Genomic DNA, 27,044 nt, shown 5'->3' with positions numbered 1-27,044 from the left:
AGAAAAAAAAAGAGCAAACTCATTTTTCAGAGAAACAAACTAATGACGAACTTTTTTTTTTGCAGATTTTTATTTTAAAGAAAATATGTGTAATACTCTTTTGGACAGAGATTAGAAAAACAATATTTCGGATAATAATTTAATAATTAATTAATTTAACTTTTCCAATTCACCCACCTATCTATCTATAAATGAATGTTTAGAGAGAGAGCGAGAGGGACAGAAAGAGAGACTGGAGAATTATATATATATATATATATATATATAGTTTCTATCAGTTCAAATAAAAAGTTTCTACCAAACCATACATTAAAAACTTTAAAAAAGTCATAATGATGAATGGAAGTATTCGTAATATAAATGAGCATCAATATGAAATGCAACAGGAAATTATTAAATTCTGTTGATCCAATTTATAAAAACAAATTTCATTATTTCATTGTAATTATTCTCAACAAATTTGTACAGTCTGTTAGCAAAACATTAATTGGAATAAAAACCAATAAAAGGAAAAAGTCTAAACAATTTCCACAGAAGCTAGATTTAATCAATTCCTTTTTTATTAAATTGAAATGCTAAACTAGTATGAATGCATAACTTTTATGCAAGAATATATAAAATTTTTAAATTTTTAAAGGCTTAGTAAAAAAAGTCGTCCTTGTAAAAATATGCATGCATGCGTACATAAGAACATATTCGAATTTATCTCTAAGTTATAATAAATATTAATTATAAATTACCGCATCATATGAGGGTAATAGATAAAATTGAAAATAGATAAAAACATAATTTATTTTATTGAGTTCTAAAGGGGAAAAAATTATAATTTTTTTCTTTTTCAATATACAAGAACCATATAAGATAGGCTAAAAAAAATAAATTTCCAATTATCAAATTCGAAGTAAAGTCCTTACTGGCATTTTTCCTGACCGAAACTTTTCTTTTTCCAGGTAATCTGCCTCTAGACGCCATATCAAAAGCTTGCACCAAATCTTTTGCTTGATTAGTCAAAAGAACATGGAGACCTTCACCTGCAACAAAAATGGCGCATTAAAAAACTAAAAGAGAAAGAAATACATTTTCAGAGATGTCATTTAGTTCAATTTATGAAAGAAAAGCAGAAATACGACTGCAGCATTTAATATTTTGACTAACAAAACTCCATAACGAGGTTATACCGGCAATTAACTTTCAACTTCCAGCAATAAAAGCCAAGCTTGTTAATTATCTTGAAATTACGGAATGTATAAATCCTAATAAGATGTCCTATTATCCTAGTTCTCTCAACAGCATGTATTTACTAAGAAATTAAATTATTTGCTTTTCATCTTCCAGCAAATTAAAATTCTACTCATAATAAACTACCTACAGTATGTTTTGGAAAAGAGCCTTTTCTGACTTCTCGTTTCCAGAAGTATGGCGGATATGTGACGGAATGATAAACGTTCAAGGTAATTAAAACAATCTGCAGGATTTATGTGAAATGAGAATGGTGGTAACTGGTAATTTGTGTCAGTTACTTTAATAGAAAGATATTTCATGCGATTTGTAGGTATCTAATTAAAAGTTATTTAAGCTTAATCATAAAAGTCAGAGACATAGTGATAATACTCTGTCAAAAGGGAAAAAGAGATAAAATAAAAATGTTCATTTGAATATTTAATAAAATCACTTTTAATCCAAAATTCCTCCTTTTTTTATAAATTATCGCTTTAATTTTGAAGTCAACGAATTAAATTAAGATTAAAAATAATTTAATTTGTCTTTTAATATTCTCGAATCTAGATCAAAATCATCGTTTGCAAAATTTATGGGAGCAGAGAATGTTTAATTAATAATTCATTTCATTTACTTTTCTTAATATAGTCCATGTAATTTATAAGTAAATAGTTGAAAGTATTTGAAATTAAAGATGCCATAAATGGTAAAATATTACACATCCTAAAGCAAAAAAAAAAAGAATTAAATGGAGCTATTTATATGCATATTTAATAAATCCATTATAATAATGGAATAATTTTTTTGCTGAAAATTTTCGCTTGCATTTTGAAATATAAATATTTAATTTCAGTTTAAGAACAGTGTATTTCTTCCATAATGTTTTTGAATACATCGAAAAAACTATGAAAAATATATTTTATTTAAAAGTATTTATTATTGTTGATAATCTGGCATTCTAGAGATTTTTAAAATATCTAATATTTATTTCAGAATGTGATGTAATAAAATTATTATTCGATGAAAAATTATTAAGATCTTTTAAATATTGTATACTTTTATAACAATAAAAATCCTTTCAAGAGTTTTCTGAATTTCAAAATTTTGATTTTCTGCAACCAATAAAAGAAACTGCAGTGAAATAACGACTCCAGACTTAAAAAAATCCGAATTTTATATTTAATTTCATTTCTGAAGGTATAAATTACTTAAAGAACCTTTTTTGATATTCTTTTTTTTCAAACGCTTGTAAATTAATAACTCGAACATTTATTTTTATTTCTTATATTCTCGTTATTTATTTGTTTAAATATGCACTTATGTTTTTACGAATAGATTCATAGCAGCATTAATTAAAATGAAATAGCATTGAGTGAGAATTATAACACCATTATTCTAATAACTATATTAGCATTATTAGAATTCTAATAACTATAATTAGCATTATTAGGCTTGAATTAATATGTATAAGTGTCATAATTTAATCAGTTGTGCACTCGCAAAATTTAAAATTTTCTGCAAGTTCTAAATTTAATTAATTTTAGTTTCCAGCATTTTGATCAGTCAAGAGATTTATTTAATAACTCATTCAATTTTACAACCAATTATTTTAATGGCAAAAAATAATCAAATATCCAAACTTATTAATTAAATTAATTAAAAGCTCATTAATAATGAATATTACGAATGTCATCATTATTATTTTTAGATTTGTTTCGATATGAAAAACAAATTTTTATACCGATGAAAAGGAAATTTTAAAGTGTTGGTCATGAAGAAATTTAATACTTAAAATTTGAAAATTATTTATTATTACAGTTATGATTTATATTGAAAAAAATACATAAATAAATGCAATATGTAAATATTTATGAGTAGATTAAATTGATTATAAACTACATAATATATTTGTGAAAATTCCAGCTGTATTTCTAAATTTAATAAAAAAAATACTACTAAAAGAAGCAAAAAAAGTTTTAATAAATTAAAATAAAAAAAAGTAATTTCTGTCTCTAAAATACGGCGTATCTAATATAATTGTGTTAATTTCTCTTTTATTAGCTTTGTAGAAATCTTATAAATGAACTAACAATTAGTTTTAAACATGTTAACGTATCCAATCAGAATAAGGAATAGTTAAAATAATTATGAAAAAAATTCGAATGCAGCTCTTTGCTTTCCAAGACATTACAAAAATGTTTTTAAATTATTTAAATTCTTTAAGTTCAAAAAGTAAATAATTGTCAAAAGAAGGTTACCTTAGATAAAAAAATATTCAGAATATTTAAATAATTGGTTCTTAAACGAAAAAGTATCATTATGGAGAAAATCAGCTAATGGTGGCTTTGCGTTTCAGTAGACTGATAAACTATAAACGAAAAAATTTGAAAAAAAAATTACTCTACGCAATTTATCGAGAAATTGCTGTTTGGTAAACTAATAAGCATATTTTATATAGTATCGAAAATTTTTTTCTTTCTTTAAGAAAACTTTTGCCGACTTAAGTCTTTATCAAAACATTAATTCACTTAAAACTTAATGACATGAAAGACTCTAAAATATTTTTATCTTTTTATGTACATAAAATAATAATTTCTTCAAATACGCTTCTTTTTTTAAAATTTCATCGTATAGAAAAGTAATGAGAATATTTTGTTCGAAAAAGCTCCTGAATGCGAATAAATTGGTCCAAAATGAGTCATAATTCTACAGTTTTACGTAAGGACTATCTTTAAAACTCTATTCTTAATTTCTTTCATTCAACTATCTATAAAACTTTATTCATAGTTTATTTCATTCAATTTTATTCTTATAATTTAGAGATTTTTATTTAATAATTTCTAAGTGTTTTTGTCATGTTTAAAACCTGGAATTTATTTTTTAGTCATATTATAATGTACCAGAGTTTTGAATATTTCCCAACGATAGTATATTATCTTAATATTTTAAAATTTAAGGATTAAATAATAAATGATTGCTATAAAAGTTTGATACCATATGAGGAGGCAGTGAACTAATACCAGTTTGATAACATCTAGCAGTGAATTGGAATTTAAGAAAAAAGTCGATTGAAAGATTACATAATATTTATAATAGTGAATTAAACACAAAATAATTATAAATAATGAATAAGCAAAACTTCATAAAAAAAACAAAAGTTTTTGAAAACGCTGTTTTGTTAATTTACTAAATGGAGGAAAAAAATGTTCAGTTGTGAAGAGTTGAAAATAATTCTATAAATAACTGCTGTATATAGCGTATTTTTTATGAACCTGTATTTTATTATTTCAGTTATTAACTTGATGTACATACAAATGATCGACAATAAAATACAATAAAAAAACTCAAAACATTTTTTAAAACTTTTCTGTATACGAAGTGTGGGTACTGCTGTTTCACTACCCACTATGTAATCTGTCCGGCAAGAACTTAATATTTCTTTCATAACTAGAAAGAGCTATTTCAACTTCTTCTGTTAATTTTTTTGATGTTTTGTTCTTGTTGTATAAAATAAATCTACTTTTGTTCTTGTTGAAAATGGCATAGCGTTTCTTGAAGCTCTAAACGTTTTAAGTATTATAAATGTATTAAATGTAAAATAAAAAATTCATTCTGACAATTTTTCGCGCCTTTGATCTCACTGAGTTCAAGAAGCACAATTTTGGAATTATGTATATCTGTTCATGTTTTAAAAAAAAACAACTCAAACATTTTTGAGCTAGACAGATGAAGTTTGATAAAAAGACTTTATACCATATTTGCAGATATCTATCAAATTTTGAAAAAAATTCTACTCTGAGGAAGCTATTCGAATACAAGGCAATACCATAACGACTAAATGAAAAGAGCTAAATGGATAAAATTTGGTACGGAAATTTTGAATGTAAAGTGTATATCTGAATCAAATGTTCAACTATATTCATTAAGAGAATGATCATGTGTAGGTCTATATTTTTGCATTGTGAAAATGCAATAACTTATTAAATAAATAAAATGTGGTATATTATCTTCTGACAACAGTTTTTGTTCTGTGTCAAATTTTGGTTTCAGTCGGTCGGAAAATAGATGTCCAAAATACATATTCGGTTTTCTCGTACGTGTGAATTAACTTCATCTCAGCGATTAATCGCAAGAAATCACACATAAATAGAGCCTTTCGATATTGTTCGAGAAAGGCATGCAATTAATAATATAAAAGTTCCAGATTTCTTTATTATGTTCGAAACATACAATTCTCAAGTACGAGACTCTGAAAATAAAAATCTGAGCATTTGTGACAATTTTAGTTTCAATTGGTCGGGAAAAAGATGTCAATAGCATATTCGGTTTCTAGTACTTGTGTATCAACTTCATCCCAGCGATTAATCACCAGAAATCATATGTAAATAGACCCTTTCGCAATCATTGATTGCAATTAATAATACTCAAGTGCTATTTTTCTTTAGAATATTAAAAACCACTCAGCTCTCATGTTCGATATTCTGAATGTGAAAATCTGAGCATTTATAGTGTTCCCGGCATTGCGAAGCTCCATAATTTTATGTGAGGATAGAAAAAGGTTTAACATTTTTATTAGAAAAAATACGAGAAATTTTCGGGGATACATTTCTGCTGGTTTCTGTTTTTTACTTTTACACAAAAGTGATGAAAGCATCGAAATTTATAAAAATCTCAGTTCAATTATAAAATGATAGCAATAATTTCTAATTAAAAACGGAAAATTTATCCATGACTAGTATTTTGCATTTTTAAAGTCCATTATGTGTTGAATTGAATACTTATGAAACCAAAACTAAAACCTAATTCCAGACAATTTTATCTTCTTTTTCGTTCCAAATCCATCGAATTGTAATAAAATATTTGAGTTTATAGAAGCGTCAGTCCGGAATGTTGAAATGAATCGATGGGACTATGTGTTTAATCTTTATCTGTAAACATCAGTCATTAATTGGCAAGATGAGCTTTCATAAGGTTGTAAAGGCTTTTAGCCGTAAGCTGGGCAAACAATCCATATATACATAACATACATTTAAAGATTACAATTCCCATTAAAGTGATTAATGGATAGCTAATGCAGATCATAAACTAACATTGGAGACAGTAATTTGTTAGAGAGCAGTGAAAGTAGTTTTCTCGAGAGAACAGTACAGAGAGGGGAAAGTTTAAGGTTGATAATTGCTATTTAAACACTTAGAGGAATTGGAAGGGGTTTTTCATTGTGAAACGAAGAATGTGGTACTTATTCGTTGAGCGTTTATTTTAACTGCAGCAATAGGAAGAACAGGTCTTAAGTGAGAGTGTGAGTTGTATTGGTTTAGATTACTTTTTTTAAATAGATTTAGATGAATTTAATATCTTTAGAAATTAATTTATGCGAAATGAAAATATAATGCGAATTTTTATGCTTTCATATATGAAGCATGTATAGAAAAAATATTATAATCGTTAAAACTTTCCACCCCCAAATTTTTTTGAAGAGAATTTGTGTTTTGAGACATTTACGTAAAAATCATCAAACTTTGTTTAGTTATCTGACAATTATTGATAAAAAGGATTAGATAACATTAATAACAATTCCATCTGCCACTGCACGTATAGAACCCACCCAATCACATTCTAGAGTCTGAAAAAAAAACATCTTTGGAAATATGTAGGCTTATCTGTATGTCGATTTTGTGAAGAATATAAATATTAAAACGGAAGGTGGTAAATAATTGAATTTTATATGTGACTTGATAGATTGTACCTCTAGAAAGTGATTTGTATCTCTGTATCGAATCTGACGGGGACAAACTTCCTCTTGCTGGTGTGGTACAGAAGTTTGGAGAGGGAGTGCCAGATCAAGATAATCTGTTTTCTGAAGACTGATTTGAATTAATTTTAAGCCCCATTTCATTGAAGGTACCCAACTTGGTTTCTGTTTTCAGTGATATCTTCATTTTGCCTTTTAATTAGATACTTTATTAGACGCCAAGTTATAGAAACTATTGACACTTAAATGATTCTCATTCATACGCATTTAAAAACTTTAAATGCATTTTTTGAAGAATGAGTTTTTTCATAATTCTGCTGTACGAGTATCGTCATATCACAAAAAAATAATCAAGATATTTTAATGAAATTTATAATAAGTGCTCTTATTTTATTCAGAATGAAATAAACTACAGATTTGATGTTGAATGCTCTAGAAGTGGATTTTTGATTGTTTAATGTAAACATTCTATGAAATTTGAGAAAATCCCAAAATTTCATAGATAATTTCATATATTACACACAAAAATTTTATTTTTGAATTTATTTCTTAGATAATAGTTAGTAACACTCTAAGGTATTATTACACATGTAATGTTACAAAGGAAAATGAAAAACTGTAGCATTTTTTTTTTCTAAAACAATTCTAGTTTCTGTAAATAAATACTAAAATTTACATCAAAATATTATTTTTCCTTCAAAAGTTGCATATATTTTTAAACAATTTCACTTTTATACATTATTTTATTCTTATATTAATATAAAAAAGTCATATAAACATTAAAATATTTGAGGATTTTTTTCTAAATTCCCTATGAATATAGTCATATACCTTAGTCAAATTTCCTCGCGCAGTTCGGTATATGAACTCTATTAACAGAAGAGTAATGAAGAAAATATATTCTTTCTTTTTTTTCTCAAAACCAGAGAAATTACAACTGTTTAGTTGAAAACAATGAATAAAGCATTGGAAAAAGTTTATGTTTATATCAATTGTACAGTTTCCTCAAGTATTTTTCACTTTGATAAAAAAGAGAGAGAGAGAGAGAATGACAAACAGCAACTGCGATGAAACGCTTTCATTAAATAAATTTTCTGTCAGAGAGCAAGAAAATATACTTAACTAAATTATTATTTTCTAAACTATTTACCTTTACCACATCTCGACCCTCCTTCGAAACAGAATTTTCCATCCACCACCCCGAATCTGCGCAGCTCCCTCAGTGGCCATATGCCCAGAAGCTTTGGAGGCACCCCGGCTGTGAGGCAGAACATGTAATCCAATAAATGCAACCGAGCCGGACCACATGCCAATTTGCTTTTCACCGGAACATAAGCGATCTGGACCAAAAACTGGTGCTCTGAAAGAGATAAAAAAGTCAATTAAAATATGGAAAATAACATTCAGAAAAAAAATTACATGATTAAAACCTTGAAAAATAAAATTATTTCCTTAAATTAACAGTTTATAGTTGTAAATACTTCTGTCTTCTATTATTATTAGATTCTTAATAATATATGAAATAAGACACAATGCCACTGTACCAAAAATCATTGCCTTTATTCAACCTTTCAAAAAGTAAAATATTTCTTTAAATCAACAGTTTATAGTTGTAGACACTTCTTATTTTTTCTAGAATTTTAATTATATATGAAACAATACATCATACTAATGTGTGTTGCTTCATAATAGTAAAATCATTGCCATCATCAAAAGCGACAGTCTCGAATGTGGATGCTTTAAAGGACACGAATATGCAGTTTTGAATGATTTACTTTGAAATTTTAATTTAGAAACATTAAAAGCTTGACATAAATATACTAGCATATGATTATGTAATATGTTAAAATATTGAATATATTAGGTGTCTATCCGGTAAGCAGAATTTTATTACTATTTGAATAGGGAATGATGTGGTTGATTTTTATTTTCTCGTTTACGCAGTATAGAAAAAGCATATTAATCATAAAAAAATTAAAAGAAATAAAAAAAAAAACGAAATTTTGACGAATCTCCACTTCCTAGACCTTCTTGAGTTCGAAAAACCCATTTTTGGAAAGTATCCGTCTGTCTGCCTGTGATAAAGATAACTCAAAAACGATTTGAGCTAGACGGCTGAAATTTGGCATAAGATCTTTGCACCAAATTGCAGATATCTATCAAATTTTGAACAAAATCCGAATAGAGGAGGTATGTTTCTCAGCCAGTTCGAATATTAGTTACATGATAATTGAAAAACGAAGACAGCTAGATGAATACCATTCGGTACGAAGAATGACCATCTATAGTCTTTACACCTATCTAATTTTGAGCCAAATGCAGCAAGGAGTTGACTATTTGTCAGCCTGACTTTCAGAAACATGTAAACACTATAACTCAAAAACAGAATTATTTAAATACATAAAATTTCACATGGGATTTTATGATTAAAAGTGTCATTTTCGTTCAAATTTTTATTTCAATCGGATGAGAAAAAAAAGCATTAAAACACAAATTCGTTCTTCGGATACTATTAACTCATGCCAGGGATTAATTGCCAAATAAATCTCCAATGATGACATGATAAATTAAGTAAAAATGCTAAATTCGCGCCAAAAGCTAATATTCCGTAACTATTGTACGCCAATGCCATGTAAGGCATTCTCTGGCATGATAAGTTTTTTAAAGGATATGCGAGAAAGTTTTGAAGGGGACGACTCCCGATAGTTTAAATTCTTTTTATCAGCACTTTTAAATCCAGATAATGTAACATAGCGCGCATGATATTTGAACCTGCTAAACTAAAAAAATTGCAGTGTAGAACAAAGACTCGAAAAGACTGGCAGTACAGTACTCTTCTCTTTTTGCATTACTTTAATTTAATTTGGCTTATATCTGTAAGTAATATAAACTGCATGCGTAAAATAAACTTGCACTAATAATAATGTGTAGTAACCTACACTATTTTAATGATGGTATCTACTGCATATTTTACACGAGGAACAGAAAAGTGTGTTGTTCGCAACATGCAGTTAGACGTTAGATGGCCCTGACAGTTACATCGATTGGCTGTTATGTATTAAGTACAGAACGATGGTAAGAATGTGACTAAAATAACAGGATTTTAATGTCAATCACTATTGAAGTTTTAAAACATTTTGTTCACCGAACCCTGAGAGTAAAATCCTACACAAAAGATTCATCTTCCCTTGAATACAATCAAAATTCCAGATAAACAAATTAAATAATTAACAATAACAATAAACAAATTAATTAATTAAATAATTAAAAAAAGGTTTTTCTCGTTTCATAGTTTAAAATAAATATGAAGCAAATTTTTGCAATAAGGGGGTATTTACTTTGTCTATCAAATATTTTAGGAGGAAAATGAAAATTTCCGCGCCTTTTAATCAATAAAAATTAAACATATTTTAATGAGATTACTTTATAAGTGCACTGGAAAGTTTTAAAAAATTAAATTAAAAAAATAACAGACAAAAAGCAAATAAACGCTCGAAAAATATATCATATTTAAAATTAATTATTTTTAAATTTTATTGAATTTTTAGAAATCTTTGCAAAAAATATCCATTTTTATAGCATTTTGTTTTTATCAAATCAAGCTTTTACAAATTTGTTTTGAATTTCAGAATCATTTTTACTTACATTAAGCTGGTTTATTTTCACATTTTATTATTTAGGCTTCATTTGGAATATATTTCATAATTCAATATTAAAAATTTTATTAAAACTTGTGCTTGGATTTTTTTTTCTGAAATTTACTGGAATACTTTATAAAATTTAATTAAAAGCAATGATTCATTGATAATTAAATCTTCAAAATATTTTTATAGTACTTTGTCATTGGAAATTCACAATTATACTTAATTTTCAAGTTTCCATCGCATCAAGAAGTGAGTCAAATAAAGTTTACAATATTCTACCTTTACAAACAGGAATCGTATCATATTAAATAAAAGTAGACAAAAAAAAAAAAAAAAAGGACGCAAATACAAAGTAATGCACATCGAAATGTTTTAAAAATAATGACTTTTATATAAATATTAACAAATTTTTGAATGGTTTTTCTCAAAGATGGCGCCACTAGTGTGAATTAAAATTGAGTTCAATTAATCATTAATTCATAATAAAGTTTCAAATATTAGAATAGTATATTTTCAACAAGAAACAATAGGTATATAAAATTTGAAATTTTTATTGCCCCAAGTAGTAAGTGACAAATTCAATTGCAAAATCCATCTTTGCGAACATGAAGCAAATCAAGCGAAATAAAAGCTTGGAAATAAAACAACCTCATCTGAAATGTTAAATGTTTCAAAAAACAAAACTTACTTAACCAATGAATGAGAAGTTTCTTCATAAATAAGCGAAAGAACTGATTTCCTAAATACATAATCAGGAATTCCGATCCATATTTAAGTGCCAAAATATTAATTCATTATTTCCTGATTTACTACAGTTTCCAAAAAAAGCTGCTTTCACCAATTATCAAGGCTTTAGCAGCTGCATAAAAATGCACAGCAAAGTTTCCCAACGAAGGATACTTCATTAAATCTTAGGGAACTTGTTTATTTTTCCTCATTATACGTGTCAACATCTTAATTTCATATTAGAATAGAGAAATGACGTTAATACGTCTAAGTTTTTGAACTCTTGCAGCGTATTTAACTTCTCTGAGCGTAAATTTTCTGAAACTTCTCGCTCTTGACACTGGACTTGTAATTAATTACTTTTAACAAACAATCCAGAGCTCTGCCATAAATATTGTTTTTAACATGGCCTTTATTAGAGAACAATGTGCTGCTGTTGCTGCGTTAGGTTTGGCATAGAGTCAATATTATAAAAGCTTGGAGCATGTCTTTGGTTGGTGGAATTTAAATTACAGAGAAAAGGAATTTTTGGACAAAATGTTGATATGATGCTTAAATTTTGGTTCTTTTATTTCATTAGCAAAAGCAGTAAATTATAATGTTGCTTTGTTTACATGAATTGTCTTGTGTAAACAGGATTTTGTTTGGGTGCATGTTTATAATTAAGATACAAGGTTGATGGAACTTTAAATTGCAGTGAATAGGTATTCCTGGCCAGAATAATGATATGAAGATTAATAATCTTCTTTAAGGCATAAATGAACACATAAAATTATTATGTTTATTTGCTTATACGGGTTTAACATACCTAGGATTTTCTTTGACTGTATATCTTTGGTATGGGTACAAATTTCTTGGAACTTTAGATTCCAAAGTATTGGGATTTCTGGATGCCACGGTGGTAAGGACACCAAAAATTGATTATTTTGTAATGTGAACATTGATGGAAACTGATTAAGATTATTTATAAGCTATAGGATTTCATACGCAAACAGAATATTCTTTCGGCTTGGATTCATAAAAAAACCATGATATTCATGGATATGCAGTATAGAGAAAGTATACATCAAAAAAATTCGTAATACCGCCGATTATAGATGGGGATTCCCTTTTTTGAAATCTCGTTGCCTCAAAAATATTTTGCTAAATACAGTAAATAGGATTGGGGACAGAATAAAAATTAATTCTTCTTCTTTCTTGTATCGAAATATAGAAAAAGTACAGTAATCAGTCAAAAAATTCGAACTCGAGATTATGACAAATCTTCACGTTTTAAAACCTTTTCAGTTAGAAAAATGCATTTTTAGAAAATGTCCGTCTTTCTGTCTGTGACAAGGATAACTCAAAAACGTTTTGATCTAGACGGTTGAAATTTGGTAATGCTCTTTATACAAAATGTGCAGATTTCTGTCTTAGTTTGAGTAAAATCATTTCAGAGCAAGTCCGTCTGACCGGCTGTACGAATATTATAATCACAAAACGAAAAGAGCCAGGTAGATGAGATTCAGTAGGCAGATTTAAAAATGCTGAAATTCGAGGAAAATCCAACATTCAGTTGACTATCTGTCAGTTTATGCTTTCAGAAACATATAAAGATATTTCAAAAACGCAAAGACTGAAATATATCAAATTTGGTACAGGATTTTGTACAACTACAATGTAACTACAAGTGCAGTTTTGTGTCAATTTTTTTCTCACTTAGATGAGTAAAATGTGTTTAAAACACAAATTCCATTTTTGGGTACTATTAATGTATGTCTGGGATTAATCGTCAAATAATTCCCCAAGGATGATATTAAAAGTTCAGTAAAAATGCTAAATTCACGCCAAAAGATTATATTTTGTAACTTGTGCGCCAATGCCATGTAAGGCATTTTCTGACATCAGAAGTTTATTAGAGAGTATGCGAGAAAATTATCGAGAGACCACTCTAACGGGTTTATTTTACGATTGAAAAATTTTTAAACGTGTTGCTTCGAACTGATTGATGTACGATTCATTATTAATGTACGATGTATAATATAATTATCTACTCTGCCAACAAGAGATATTGCTTATCCTTTTTCCAAAGTACATAGAATTTTAAGGCTACGCAAGCTAAGAGACTAAGCGACGAGAGCTCGTTTTGAGGATCAGCAGTATGATTGTGATTGTTACATTACTTAACCGGAATTTAAAGATGCTATTCACCAACAGGTAGTGTCCATGCACAGAATACAGTGCTCTTAGGCAGTAGCATTGAGCTCTTCAACGAAATGTTGTTCCTTGTGGTGAAGGCTATATCCAGCATGTGTTGTTCTATTAAAAAGTATTTGCATTTTATTTTCTTTCAGCATTTATTTATTCGATTATATCAGAGTCTTTTATCGGCTTAGTTATTTTAATCTTTTTTAATGTAAAAAAATAATATATAGAATGTTTGACCAAATTTTTTTTTCTGATTATTTTCCGATTTTTTAATGATATATATTTATATTATCATTAAAATTGAGAATGATGTCTCTTTATGATAAATATTTATATCTTAATATTCAATTATAAATAAATGATATCTTTGTACTTTTCTCATTAACCTGTATGCTTATGTTTCAGCACAAATTTTCAAATTTATATTAGCGATAATTAAATGAGGAATCAAAGTAGTAATTAAAATGTAGCTATCTTTATTTTATAATTTTTTTGTCTTTCTTTTGATGGTGCTTAAAAGCAGCTTGTTATGTTACATTTTACAAAATCCCTAATTACGAGTTTTTCTTTGTTTCCCTGTAATACTGAGTTTTACCAAATAATTGTGCAACATATTCAATTAATTTTTCTCTCCCTGTAAATTATGAATGAAAGTTTTTTTTTGAAAAAAAAATAAAATAATTGAAATAGATGAACAAATGAGAAATCTCTTTTATTCTATTCATATCCTCTACAAAAATGTTCATGCAGGAGTAAAAAGAATCTTTTTATGTAAAGAGGGGAAAAAAGGAGAAAAAATTGAAAGTAAGCACAATTAAAGTATTCCATTAGATTTTATCTTAAAAGATGCTTAAAGAAACAGGTTTAATTGATTTAGCTTGAATGCTTCTTAATTAATATAAAGCTAAGAAACAGAATTTCTAATGCATGAGCTTTAGAGCTTTTTGCTTTCTTGTGTGAATGCTCGAATTTCATCTGTAAGCATTTAGAAGATGAATATAAAGAAATCTGCATTGAAGGCGGCTGAATTTTTTATGCTGCATTTAAATAAAAGTATTTTTTAAATTTTATTTATAAAGCACATGCTTTGTCAAATAGTAAATTAAAAAAATTACTAAAAAGATTTTCTAAATTTTTATCAAAATTTGAGAGCAAAGTTTTTAAATTTTCATAAAACTTACATATTTTTCATATTAAATGCATATGAAGCATCTTTTTTTCTATTTTTGATAATAAATTTAAAAACATGAAGCAATATATTTATAAAAAATTTGGAGTTTAATCTAAGCAAGTACATCAAAGGAATATTTTTTGAAAGAAATTTCATAGCATTTCAGGAATTTTTTAAAATTTCAAAGCGTTAAAAAATAGTTGAAGATCAAAGTAAGGTACTTAATGCTTTAAAAAAATACTTTAAGGATATTTTTCTAAAAATATTTTCATAGAAACATACTTTTTTTACTGTTTATGATTTACAAATATTATATATATTTAAATATTTCCGAGATTGCAACATTAAATACTGTAGCTTAATCAGCAACATCACGGATTTTAATTTTCTAAAATTTTACAAGAAAAAAAAAGCTACATTTTTCGCAATCTGCAAAAAATATTCTTGATTTTTTCCCTATTTTGTAAGAGAATATAGCATCACGTTCGCATCACGTATGAAAAAACATCGTAAGTATTCTTTACTTTGATTCTAAAAAAAATTAAAAATTTGATGCAGGTGATGTTGCTTTTTAAACAATAACATAAAGTTTTTATTGAGACTGAAATAAATTTTTGAAATCTCTTAACTTAAGCAGCTTTTCATGATTAACCAATTTTACATGAAAAGGAATCTTTTAATAGATTTGATTATAATGTAATAGATAAATGAAATAAGTTTGTTAAGATTACTTTAAAATACAATGTTTGAGAGCTAATTCTGAAAAAAATAATATAATATTTTAATAGATTTGATTTTTGACTTGTTTGATTAATAAAATATGCCAATTAAGAAAATTTAATTTAAAAAAGAAAATTTAAATCTCAATATTTGTGAGATAATTCTAAGAAATCAGGTAGAAATCGTATAAACTTTCAATAGAAATAATTGACAATATATTGACTAATGAAAATTCTTTAATTAATTTGACTTTAAACTTAAAAAAATGGGACTTAAAAACTAATTTTTTTAAAGTTTCAGTTACCTCAAAATTATCTGAAAAGCTATCATTTAAAATTATTATCTTCAGTTTTAGTTGGATCAAAGTTTGAATGTGTGAATCTCGAATTGTTGGATTGAGATTTAAGACAATCCTTCACATAAGTAAATAAATTATACAAAATTTTCTTTATCTGACATACAAGTCTTAATTAACTATATTTCAATAAAAAAATAAATTTTCTCAAAGTGAGTCTGGCTTTGTCACAAACAAAAAGAGACAAACATCTTCAACAATCAAGCCGATCTTCTAATACAGGGAAACGATTGAAAAAGGAATTTAATTTCTATCCTTTAATTAAGAAGTCAAAAAAATATTCACTTCTTTTTATTTCTCTCCTAACTTTTTTCTCCCTTTCAGATACGAATACCTTCTGACGTTGAAATTTAATTTATTCCTGGACAGCCAGAAAGAGAGAAGTTGGCGGGCAATATTTCTCCCTGTCTACCTTTGCTTGGCGAACTCCACCTGCTCTCTCGATAATAAAGCCCCAAAATATAATTGCCGGCTGCATACCTCTGTCAAGTCTTAACATACTTTTATCCACTCGCTGCTGCACCCGCATTTTTGTAATTATTCTCGCTTCAATACCTTCTAACATTAATGAAAACTTCCACTATAAAATGCTCTTTTGATCCATCCTGCGTTGGGTGGATTTTTCATTACTTTAAATGTTTTTACCCAACCACTCAATGTAATGAAACATTATCGATCATCAACGGCAAAAGTTACAGGCGTTTTGCTGAAATAATATTTCCCAGCCTTTGCCCGGGTGGGCCGAGCTAAAGAATCTTTTTTTTTTTTTTTTTACTTCTTCCCCTTTTTTTGAGAATAAATGTCGTCAGTCATATGTGCGTGGTCTGAAGGCGAATTTTTGATGGGCTCACCCCTCCTCCACCCTTTCTGCCATTTTTTTTTCTTTTTCCAAAAAAGAGAACGAAATTCCGACATATATTCTAAGGTTTTTCCTTCCTGTGCGATAAGGGTCACCGATCATGTTTCGTGAGGCCAGTTATTTGTCTGCGAGTGAATCGTGAAAAGAAAGTGTTCGTTGAATGAAATAATTCAGGTCATTCCTCCTTGTATGAATGCTCTCATTTACTTTCTTAAAATAAACTTACTTAATTGCATGACTCAATGATAGCTATAAATATCAGCTATTTTAAACATTTATTGTCAAGAGCAAATTTATTTTTTGGGATTATTATTATAAATAAAATGGAATACCTAGGATTTTTAGCAGCAAAGATTGTCATCCCTTAATGCCATAGAATCAGAGTTAATAAATATTTAAAAAAAACTGCTGTTGGTGTTACTTATGGCACTTTTCAAGTCTGCTGGCGAACTGTCAGCGATTTCAGCCAAGTGTGCAGTGCTTCTGAGGGCAAAGGCCCCTGAGTGCCCTAGGGCAGAAGTCTGACTTTTATCTCTATAAAGGTAACACACACATTCGCTTGAACAACCCCTTTTTACAGGGCTCTTTCATACGCCTCACAGACAGAACACAGGGTTGAGAACAACCATGCCCGAACCAGGACTCGAACTTGGGACCAGATCAAGGGGAAGACATGCTACCCCTATGCCAGGTCGCCGTCTCTAAAAAGAAAAAAGGGAAAAAAAAGGGTGTGGGGGTGTGGGAGAAACTACAGTGAACGATAAAAAATTTGAAGAAAGCGCTTATGAAAAACAGTTATTTTGGATTAGAATTTTAAGAGACGAAATTTGTTTGTGATTGAAAGTGAGTTTATCCCGAATGTACGTTCTTTGAGTTGAATATTTCAAACAATGCACGACAATATGTTCAATGTCTTGTTAGGATCGTTGTAATGTCCAAATTTCTTCAGTAGTGCTGGGGTGATGATAATCCTGGTAATTAGATGTACTCTTATTTCATATTCTCTTCTATTTTTAAGCCATGAGGTAAGGGAAAGAATGGATAGAATATCACCTAAAGCTTCTTGGTATTTGCGATTTCGATAAATTTGGTGCATATTTTGGAGCGAGGGTTTTTGATAATAAGAGATTAAATCTTCAACAGTAATCCATTCAGAGTATGAGTACGTCTTTTAAGAATAATGTCGACATTATTTGTGAAGTAAATGAATATTCATCGTTGCCATCAACATAAACTCTTAATTTTACATTATTGTTTTTGTCAGTATTGTTTCTAATTTAATTATTTGATATTCTAATTTACACTTAAATTGGGTTTACACTCGGTTATAAGACGGCAAGTAGGCAGCGTACGAATAGAAAGGTTGGAAAATGCTTTTCGGTCCTTGTCACTCCGGGTCAACAATATGCCGCTGTATTGTAATTTTTTCTTAATGCACATAATTTGTAGAATTTGGCGGGTTTTTTTTTGGCGAGAAAAAAATTTATTCTCATCCTAAATTAATTCCGACATTTTTTGCTCTTTGCTCTTTCTGATATGAGGTTGTGTGTTCTTTTAAAATTTTATTTGCCATTTCTTTTCTATAGTTTTCCATATTTAGGTAAGTTGACCCTTTTTTTTATTTTATCATGTTCATTTGTGCAAATATCGATCATTTTAATACGATACAAAGTGGAAAAGAAAAATTCAGGCCCGCCAAAACGGCAATTTATAGCCAAACATGGAATGCCTGTATCTATCTTATGAAATTGTTGCAAACATAAATCAGTCCCTTTCTGCGCATGCGTAATAGTCTTACTGGCCGAATATAAACCCACCTTAAAAATATATTAAAAATATGAATTATAAATAATTTCGATTACACTTTATAATTACAATAGATTGCTCTCACCAATCGGGTTTCTACATGGTGGATTTTAATAGTGGTTCAATCGGTAGACATTTCGTCTGCTTTTATAAGTAGTATTTAAATACGATTTGATTTTCAGTTTTAATTACATATAATCAAATCTATTATTTTCCGGGGCCTTCTTTTTTCTTATCTGTTCGATTGACATGAATCTTAAAAATTATAATTACACAAATTAAATTTTGAGGTGCTATTTTGATATCTGCAAATGGACAGAAAACTAGCAAAGACAAATTTTAGCTTGTCAAGTTTGGCAGCCACTAAATAAATGATTGGAAATGGGGCTTTATTATGGCCTTTAAATATTATGAGACTGCCGTGTTTTATCTGATAGCTAATTGTGCAATCAAAGCATGAGCAATGGAAATTAAATGCAAGTATATGGTTAACTGAAATGAAATAAATTTATGTGATATCGACAAGACATACGCATTTGTAGATTTGATTTAACGTCATTTCATATTGTTTGATAAAAGTCACATATTTTTTATTTTCGCAAAATATTTACTTGAGGGAATAGTAGCCTTTGTCGCTATACCCCATAAGGTTTACATTCATGTTCAATGTTCTGTGGATTTCAAAACTGGATCGATCTGGCGTATTTGTCAAGTATCACAAAATCGTGAATTCAATCGATTAGTTACAGCAATTTTCATTAATTCTGCGTTCCTTGATTTGCTATTTTGCTCATAAAGATTCATATTGATCACTATTTTACTTTCTAGTAAACATAGTATAGAGAAAATATAGTTATCATCTAAAAATTCGAATTCGAGATTTCGACGAATCCTCACGTTTCAGATCTTCATCAGTTCGAAAAACACATTTTTGGAAAACGTCCATCTGTATGTGTGTCTGTGACAAAGATAACTCAAAAACGATTTTAGATAGACGGTTGCAATTTGGCTTACGGTTTTTAACCAAATATGCAGATTTCTATCAAATTTTCAGTAGAATCTATTCAGAGGAAATCCGGCTGTCTGACTGTTCGAATATAAGTTAACATAATAACTACATCACAAAGAGAGTTATATAGTTACGATTTGGTATACAGATTTAACATCGATAGTATAGACACTTGTCACCAATAGTGTAGACAAAATCAACGATAGGTTGTCTATCTGTCGATCTGTACTTTCAGAAACATGTTAATACGATAATTCAAAAACACAATGATTTAAATATATCAAATTTGGTATGGAATTGTGTGACTACAAGTGAAGTTTTGTGTCAAATCTTTGTTTCAATCTATTGAGAAAAACGTGTCTAAAGTTCAAATTGAATTTTTGGATATTTTTTATCCACATGCCATGAATTAATCTCGAAAAAACTCTTCAAAGATCACACGATAGATTCAATAAAAATGCTAAATTCACACCAAAGGTTAATATTTCCTAACTATTGTACGCCAATGCCATGGAAGGCATTCTGTGACGTGATAAGTTTATAAGAGAGTCTTTGTTTCAATGTATTGAGAAAAATGTGTCTAAAGCTCAAATTGAATTTTTGGATATTTTTTTATCCACATGCCATGAATTAATCTCGAAAAAACTCTTCAAAGATCGCACGATAGATTCAATAAAAATGTTAAATTCACACCAAAGGTTAATGTTTCTTAACTATTGTACGCCAATGCCATGGAAGGCATTCTGTGACATGATAAGTTTATAAGAGATTATGCGAAAAAGTTTCAGAGAGGCAACTTCCGCGGTTTCGTACTGGCAACATATTGAACAAAAAATATGTCGTATCTTCAAGCAAACCAGAAAACAGTTTCTAAGTGCATTTTTCGGAAAAAAATATTGGTCATTTTTAATAGATAAAACTGTTTTTTCGCTTAAACATAAGTAATTGATTTATTTGTTTGCATTTACACTTCATTACGAAAGATTATATACAAAAAAAAATTCAGATTTAGAAAAGATTGGTATAAAATATAATAAGTACAAATTAACTAACTACAATCTAATTAACTTGAGAAAATATTAATGATTTAAACCATTTACATTTCCTCCGTTAAAAAAAAAATAGTAATCAATATCATCGAAAAACAAAAATTATGCAAAGATCTAAATTTTATTTAAAAATGGGCTTTAGGGGAATGTTTTAAAACTTCCAGTCCTTAAAATGAAGGAAATTCGTCATTGAAAAATATTTCTCATCAAGAACCTTCATTAAAAAAAAAAATGGCACTTGTCGGTTTTAACGGCAATCAAAAAGTACCAAGGAAAATTTCGCCAATTCGGCAATTTCAATCGTCAAATTATATAGCATGTGATTCTCACGCCTCAAAATTTTTCACAATAAATAATAATTCACTTGAGTTTACTTTGCACTTTTTATAATTTGACGCCATTTTTTCTTGCTGTTTTTTATCACTGTTAAAGCCGAATTATATCAAAAAATGCATATGATATAATCGGTTATTAGATATTATTTTGTGTGATTATAAAAAAATGCTCCTTAATTCTGAAGAGAAACCACGATTTGAATTATAATTAACCGAAAAATAACAATTTCTTCTTTCATGAAAGTGATAAGGTCTAACTAATGAAATAAGATTTATCGTTTGCGAATTTTAAATTTGAGATTAATATGAAATAAAATAATTTTTATTTCTTTAAACAGCCTAATTGCTGTAAAAAAAATAACGTATTTCAATTAAATTTACAATCATTATCAAATCTGCTTATGTACGTCATGATTAAAATTGGGACGAACAATCATTTTTATTTTGATTAAAAGATTTGCCCAAACTTTACTATTTTTCTTCAGACAGAATTTACAATCCCAAGTAATTAAACTAAAACAAATGAGCAACTGTCAGCATAATTACTTTTATTTTTTAATTATTTTGAATTATTTATAGCTTATATATAGCATTAAAATTTTAATTTCTTTTAAATGTAATATCAGAGTTGCATAATAATTACAAATTGAATTTAATTTGTTATTAAATTAAATTAATTATCCATTAAATAACAATCCAATTATACTTTGTTTTTTTCATGTGAATTTTATTCCTGCTGAGGATTTTAATTAATTATTTACTTCTTTTAAAAATAATCCCCAGTAATGAATTTATTCTTATTATATAAGGTTTTGTCAAAAAGATAACGATTAAAAGCTGAATAATTTCGTATAAAAAAAGTCTACTTTTTGCTTCAAAAAATAAGTCAACGGAAAATAATTAAAAACCAGAGAAGCATAATTATCTATTAAAAAGTAGCAAGCTTATAAAATAAACTGTAACTATATAGTTCACTTTTTAGTTACTCATTAAAATGCTAATGCGCATCTTCATTTAAATATATTCTGAATATTTTCTTATCAGAAATGCTAGCGGTACTCTGAATATGATCAAAAAGTGAAATATTTAATTTATTTACTTTAAAGGTATAAAAAAAGATAAAGTCAAGTGTTTATTTTCTGATCGATAAGCTCAATTAAATGGCTTTGAGTGGGTACATTATTTACAAAAATTTAATTCAAACTTAAATTCCTGCCAACTATATGAGAATGCTTTTTTTTAGTAACCTGAGGTACCTTTGTTCTGAAAGAATAAGCATCTATAACTTTATATTAATTTATTCCCGAGAAGACAATTACGAACAAAAATATGTTTCTTTTTCTACGGAATAAAAAGCATGAGAATGTAATGGAAATAATAAAAGTTCATTTGTGCTTTATAATTGTTTTTTTTAATTAGTAAAGATGCAGTCAACAATGAAATAATAAAACGTATTGTTACAAAAATTGATAATTCATTTTTTATTCATTAAAATATAACACAGTTTCTTAATTATTCATACCCAAATAATAATCAATCTTTAAATCATTTAAAAATGGGAACACAAGAATAATTTAAAATGCTATTAACTTAAAAAATGAAATTTTTGCTCTAGAAAATAGAAAAATTCAGCACGTTTGGCTAATAAACAATGTTTAATTAACTTTGATTCATTGAAAATATTTCAAAAATAAAATCAAACAAAATCACTTTACAATAAATATATTGCTAATTCATTGCCAAAAACGAAGTATTTTAATAAATTCATTGAGATATTAAATTAACACATTGAGTAAACAACATTTATGAGTATTCTTTCATCAATTATTTTCACTTCTTCTGATAATTTTTTTTATTAAATATTCTTTCAATATTTATCTTTTGTTATTTGTTCAAAAATTCTCTCCCTACCCTTACCAGCTCTGATTTCTATTTTTTCATAAAGATATTTTAAAATAGGGAAATATAATCATAAGAAAATTGTAATGCATGTCAAAAAGGAATTTAGTTCAAAGGGACTTTGAAACGATCTGTTTATCTATTTTCTGCCTAATTATTTTAGAGCATAAACAATGGAGATATATTTATGTTTCCTTATAAAAAATGAATAGATTCATTTTTATCGTCTATTTAGACCATGACTAAATCTCCAACTCGTGTAATTTGTTAAACGCGCTTTACAGACAACTCCGAGAAAACTGAGCTCGAAAATTTCAGGCATGTTTATATAACATTCTTGTTTCTGCTTTTCCTAGCAGTCCTTTAGTGAGGAATAAACATGAGATCTCTTGTACGGATCTCTCTGAAACTAAAGCAGCGGTGGCCTGGTGGTAAGGTCTCGGCTTCTGAACCGGAGGGTTTCAGATTCGTGACCCGATTCCACCGAAGAACCGTCGTGTAAGGGGGTCTGTTGCACGTTAAATTCGTCATGACCAAACGTCCTCCCGCTGGTATGGAGAGGGGGTGCCAGTTCAGGTGTCGTCCTCGTCATCTGAACGCGGTTCAAAATGACGAGGTCCGTCCCAAAATAGCCCTAGTGTTGCTTCAAACGGGACGTTAATATAGCCAAACCAAAATTCAGAAACTATAAAATATGCTTTTTATCTTCGAAACTCTAAAAGCAGATGTACGATGACTGATCAAATTATTTACATTGAATAATGAATTTTGACTGAAAAAAATTAATTTGCATCTCTTTAAAAATGGCCGATGATCAAAGGCTGGGCGACAAATTTTAAAACAGTGACAGATTTTCGACTAGGCAGTCTCGGCAGCTGCCTAGGATCACTGTGCTGCGAATGGGCCTCAGATATTATTATTCTATTTTAAAAATAAATAAATTTTAAAAAAGATACAATTCTATTAATTATAAAATATTAGGATATCGTTAATACTTTATAAAATATAATTGTTCTGATTCTCATCTTTTACTTACCATCACTTAATAATTACAGTATTTATAAATACGGAGTGCAATTTTTAAATAATATCATATAAAAAATGTGTATGATATATAGACATAAGTTATGATAAATAAATAAATCCCAAGATAATAATTTTCACAAAATAAAATTTAAAAAAAAACCGTTAACAGTTTGATCCAGTTAAAAATGAAGCAAATAGTTAAATTAATTTTCTAATATATTAAAAATAGGTCAGCTAACATGCATTGCTTGGTTCTGCAAAGTAATTAAATCCTCCAATGTTTCAATGAGTTCTAGATAAAGTCCATTCTTTTAGTGCCAGTCTGAAAATAATTGATTTTCTCGAAGAAAATTGACTTTCCAATCTAATAATTTACATATTTGTTATATATCTGTTTTAAAAATTATGCAGAGAGAAAAGCAAAGCAGACAGTTGACGTATTCAATCCACAGACTTCAAAATCTTATGCAATGGAATACTTATCGCAGAAATAAAAAATGAACATGACGAATATAAAAACATGACTGAATTTTCACATTCCAATTTTCTCAGAATTTCTTTCAAAGCTGTCTCATAAATTACATTAGTTGGAATCATTTAAGATGAAATAGATCGAATTGGTGAGGGCACACAGATGGACTAACATTTCCATATTTTCATTTATTATATAAGAAAAGTAAATTATCCTACATTAAATAATTCTATTGGAAAATTATTTTTACTTCTAAAATAAGTAAAAAAATATTAATAATGTCACATTTGCGTTCCTTTTCCTTATTAATAAAAATACTAGTGAGTTCTCACCTTCTACCAAGTTGGCTCTCACTTTGACCTGCCACTGTATGAGGAGTTCCCTGGAATCAAAAGCCAGAACGACCACCACCTCGGAACATATGAGGGCCATGGTGTTGCTCTCCTTGTCTAAAGTAAAACCCGTCTCCATGCCCAGGAAACCCTCGAGTGACAGTGAGGCTTTGGTGGGGCCGTTTTTGCAGCGGTCCTTACTGTCTCGGTATAACTGCAAGTGTAGGCAATCTAAGAGAAGAAGGAAACGAATGTAATTAATTTATTGAAAATGGAAAAAATTACTTTATAAGACATCTGTTTTAAATTTCAAGAAACAATTTCACTATACATGCAAATTTATGTGACAAATTTCGTTTTAAATTAATATGACGCTAGGTGACTAGTAATGCTAGCAAACTTTCATTGTTTAGCCACTTACTACTTCTTTTAGGAAATTCGAATACTGTCTCACTACTGCCAGAGTGTGTCACAAAATATCTTCTTAAAATCAGATATCAAAATGTTGTTATTGACAATAAAATGTATTATAACGGTAAATACAAATGACTCTGAAAGAAATTACTATGCCAATTCAAGACATTGTGTTGCGTTATGACTACAAACGTAAAATATAACTGTGTGCCATGACTATAAACGTAAAAGGATCCACAGAATGGTTTTTGAATAATTTTGAATCAAAGGGAATTTGGAATTGTATATTGTCTAATTGATCATTATATCATTGTAAACATAATATTATTATGAATGGACTTCTTTTTCTTGTGTACAGCCGACCATCCTCCATCAAGGAAGGAAGAAGTATCGGCAGGATTTGTTGTAACCGACTGACTATGGATGGACTATTGGAGCAATGGATCCTAAACTTAGTAACTACCTTCTACTACTGTAAGAGTAGAATGATTCAATGTGGGATTCCTAATCAAACTCTTTTCTAATAAACAAATTAGATTTTACTTCAAATTCCACGAACATATTCTTCTTCATCAAACATGCAGTATTTTATAGTAATGTGATATATCGTGCACTGCAATATAGCTTTCCACATTACTTTTTGTTTTTGCTTTTTTAATAAATCTTTTCTGATTTACCCATTCAATTGACAGGAACATTAGAAATATGAGTCCTTGGGTACACCGCGATGAAAAGAAAAGAAAAGCAGCACAGGATTTCTGGCTCAAAGAAATCGTATACTAACCAAATACGTACTATCACTTCAAATGTAAAATGTCTTAGAATAGATTACTACATCGATCTTAAACTCAGTAACTACGCTTCATCACTGCAAACTTTAAGTGATCCAAAATGGGATTTCTGAGTCAACGAAATTGTGTATTGACTAAATACGCGTTATCACTGCGAAAGCAAAAGAACACGGAACAGATTACAGGGTCAATTTGCATGAAAAGTATTTACTCTCTATCATTATTTACTTAAAATTATTTAAACAAGATTTCTAGATCAACTAAATGCGAATCTCTTCAAATGTAACGTCAGCCAACAATTATTATCAACATGTAAGTTGTTTAATAACGAATAGTATATTGCTCTTATATTCTGACCGTCGTCAAACTATAGGGACGAAACTTGAGCTAGCATTAATTTCTTCCTGTTTAAAATCATACTTAATAAATGTAGGATTTTTAATCTTTTTAAACATTGAAAAGGGTTTTCAAAATATATTAAATGTAGTGAAATCAGTTTTAGAATCCATTTATGATTTTATAAATTCAAATCAAATTGATGATCTGGAATATGCAAGTATCAAAACACCAAAAATAAGCTAAAACTACGTAATTTTTCTGACTAATAATGCTAGGTCCCAAAGTTTGAAATTACATTTGATTGGAATTTCCCTTTATTATTTTTATGCAACGCTAAAATGTTGCAAAGTAATTCAATTGCATGATAGTAAGAAATGTATAAACTAATCCATGGAAATACTAGATACAGCAGTAAGTGTTCCACCATCCAGATTGAATAAATAAAAAATAACACAGCAGAACGATTATAAATGTTAAAAATGATTACGATATAGAAATGGAATATTTCATGAGGTTTGATGATTTTATTTTATGTATGTAGTAAAAAGATATGAGAGATGGATACTTCAAAAGCTTTATTTCTGATAATTGATTCGAATTTTTTTAAAAAAATTACATTTTTATTAATGTAATAAAAAGGGACGGTTATTATAATTATTTTATACATTTCAACCTTTTATTTCTAATTCATTATAATAAATATTATAAACTTTAGAATTCGATTTTTTTTCTTAAATTTGCTACGAGATGGCGCCACGTGTTTGAAATCACAATTTATTCAAATTAGTAAATTAACAGATAATTAAACTCTGAAAATATTAAAATATCTCATTGTCATCAAGAAGAAATAAATATGAAACTTCTAAATTTAAGTGAAGAAAAATTGATCGCAAAGTTTGCTCATTTATGTAGAAGAAATATATCAGGTTTAAATAAAAAC

At 28.2% G+C, this 27,044-nt stretch overlaps 1 protein-coding gene across 1 annotated transcript in view; it reads right to left on the bottom strand.

Annotated features, from left to right (window-relative positions):
• LOC129980530 (uncharacterized) overlaps positions 1 to 27,044 on the bottom strand; it is a 376,005-nt gene that overhangs the window by 30,149 nt on the left and 318,812 nt on the right. Inside the window, exons 3-5 of the mRNA XM_056090871.1 lie at positions 24,561 to 24,791; positions 8,121 to 8,330; positions 915 to 1,031 (exon numbers count right to left, since the gene is read on the bottom strand). Of these exons, the coding sequence (XP_055946846.1) occupies positions 915 to 1,031; positions 8,121 to 8,330; positions 24,561 to 24,791 (558 nt within the window). The remainder of the gene's footprint in view (positions 1 to 914; positions 1,032 to 8,120; positions 8,331 to 24,560; positions 24,792 to 27,044) is intronic.

The sequence above is a fragment of the Argiope bruennichi genome, chromosome 8 (genome assembly GCF_947563725.1).
Source record: "Argiope bruennichi chromosome 8, qqArgBrue1.1, whole genome shotgun sequence".
NCBI classification, from domain to species: domain Eukaryota; kingdom Metazoa; phylum Arthropoda; class Arachnida; order Araneae; family Araneidae; genus Argiope; species Argiope bruennichi.
The sequence above is the reverse complement of the archived record's forward strand: the minus strand, read 5'-3'. Positions and strand labels throughout refer to the sequence as shown.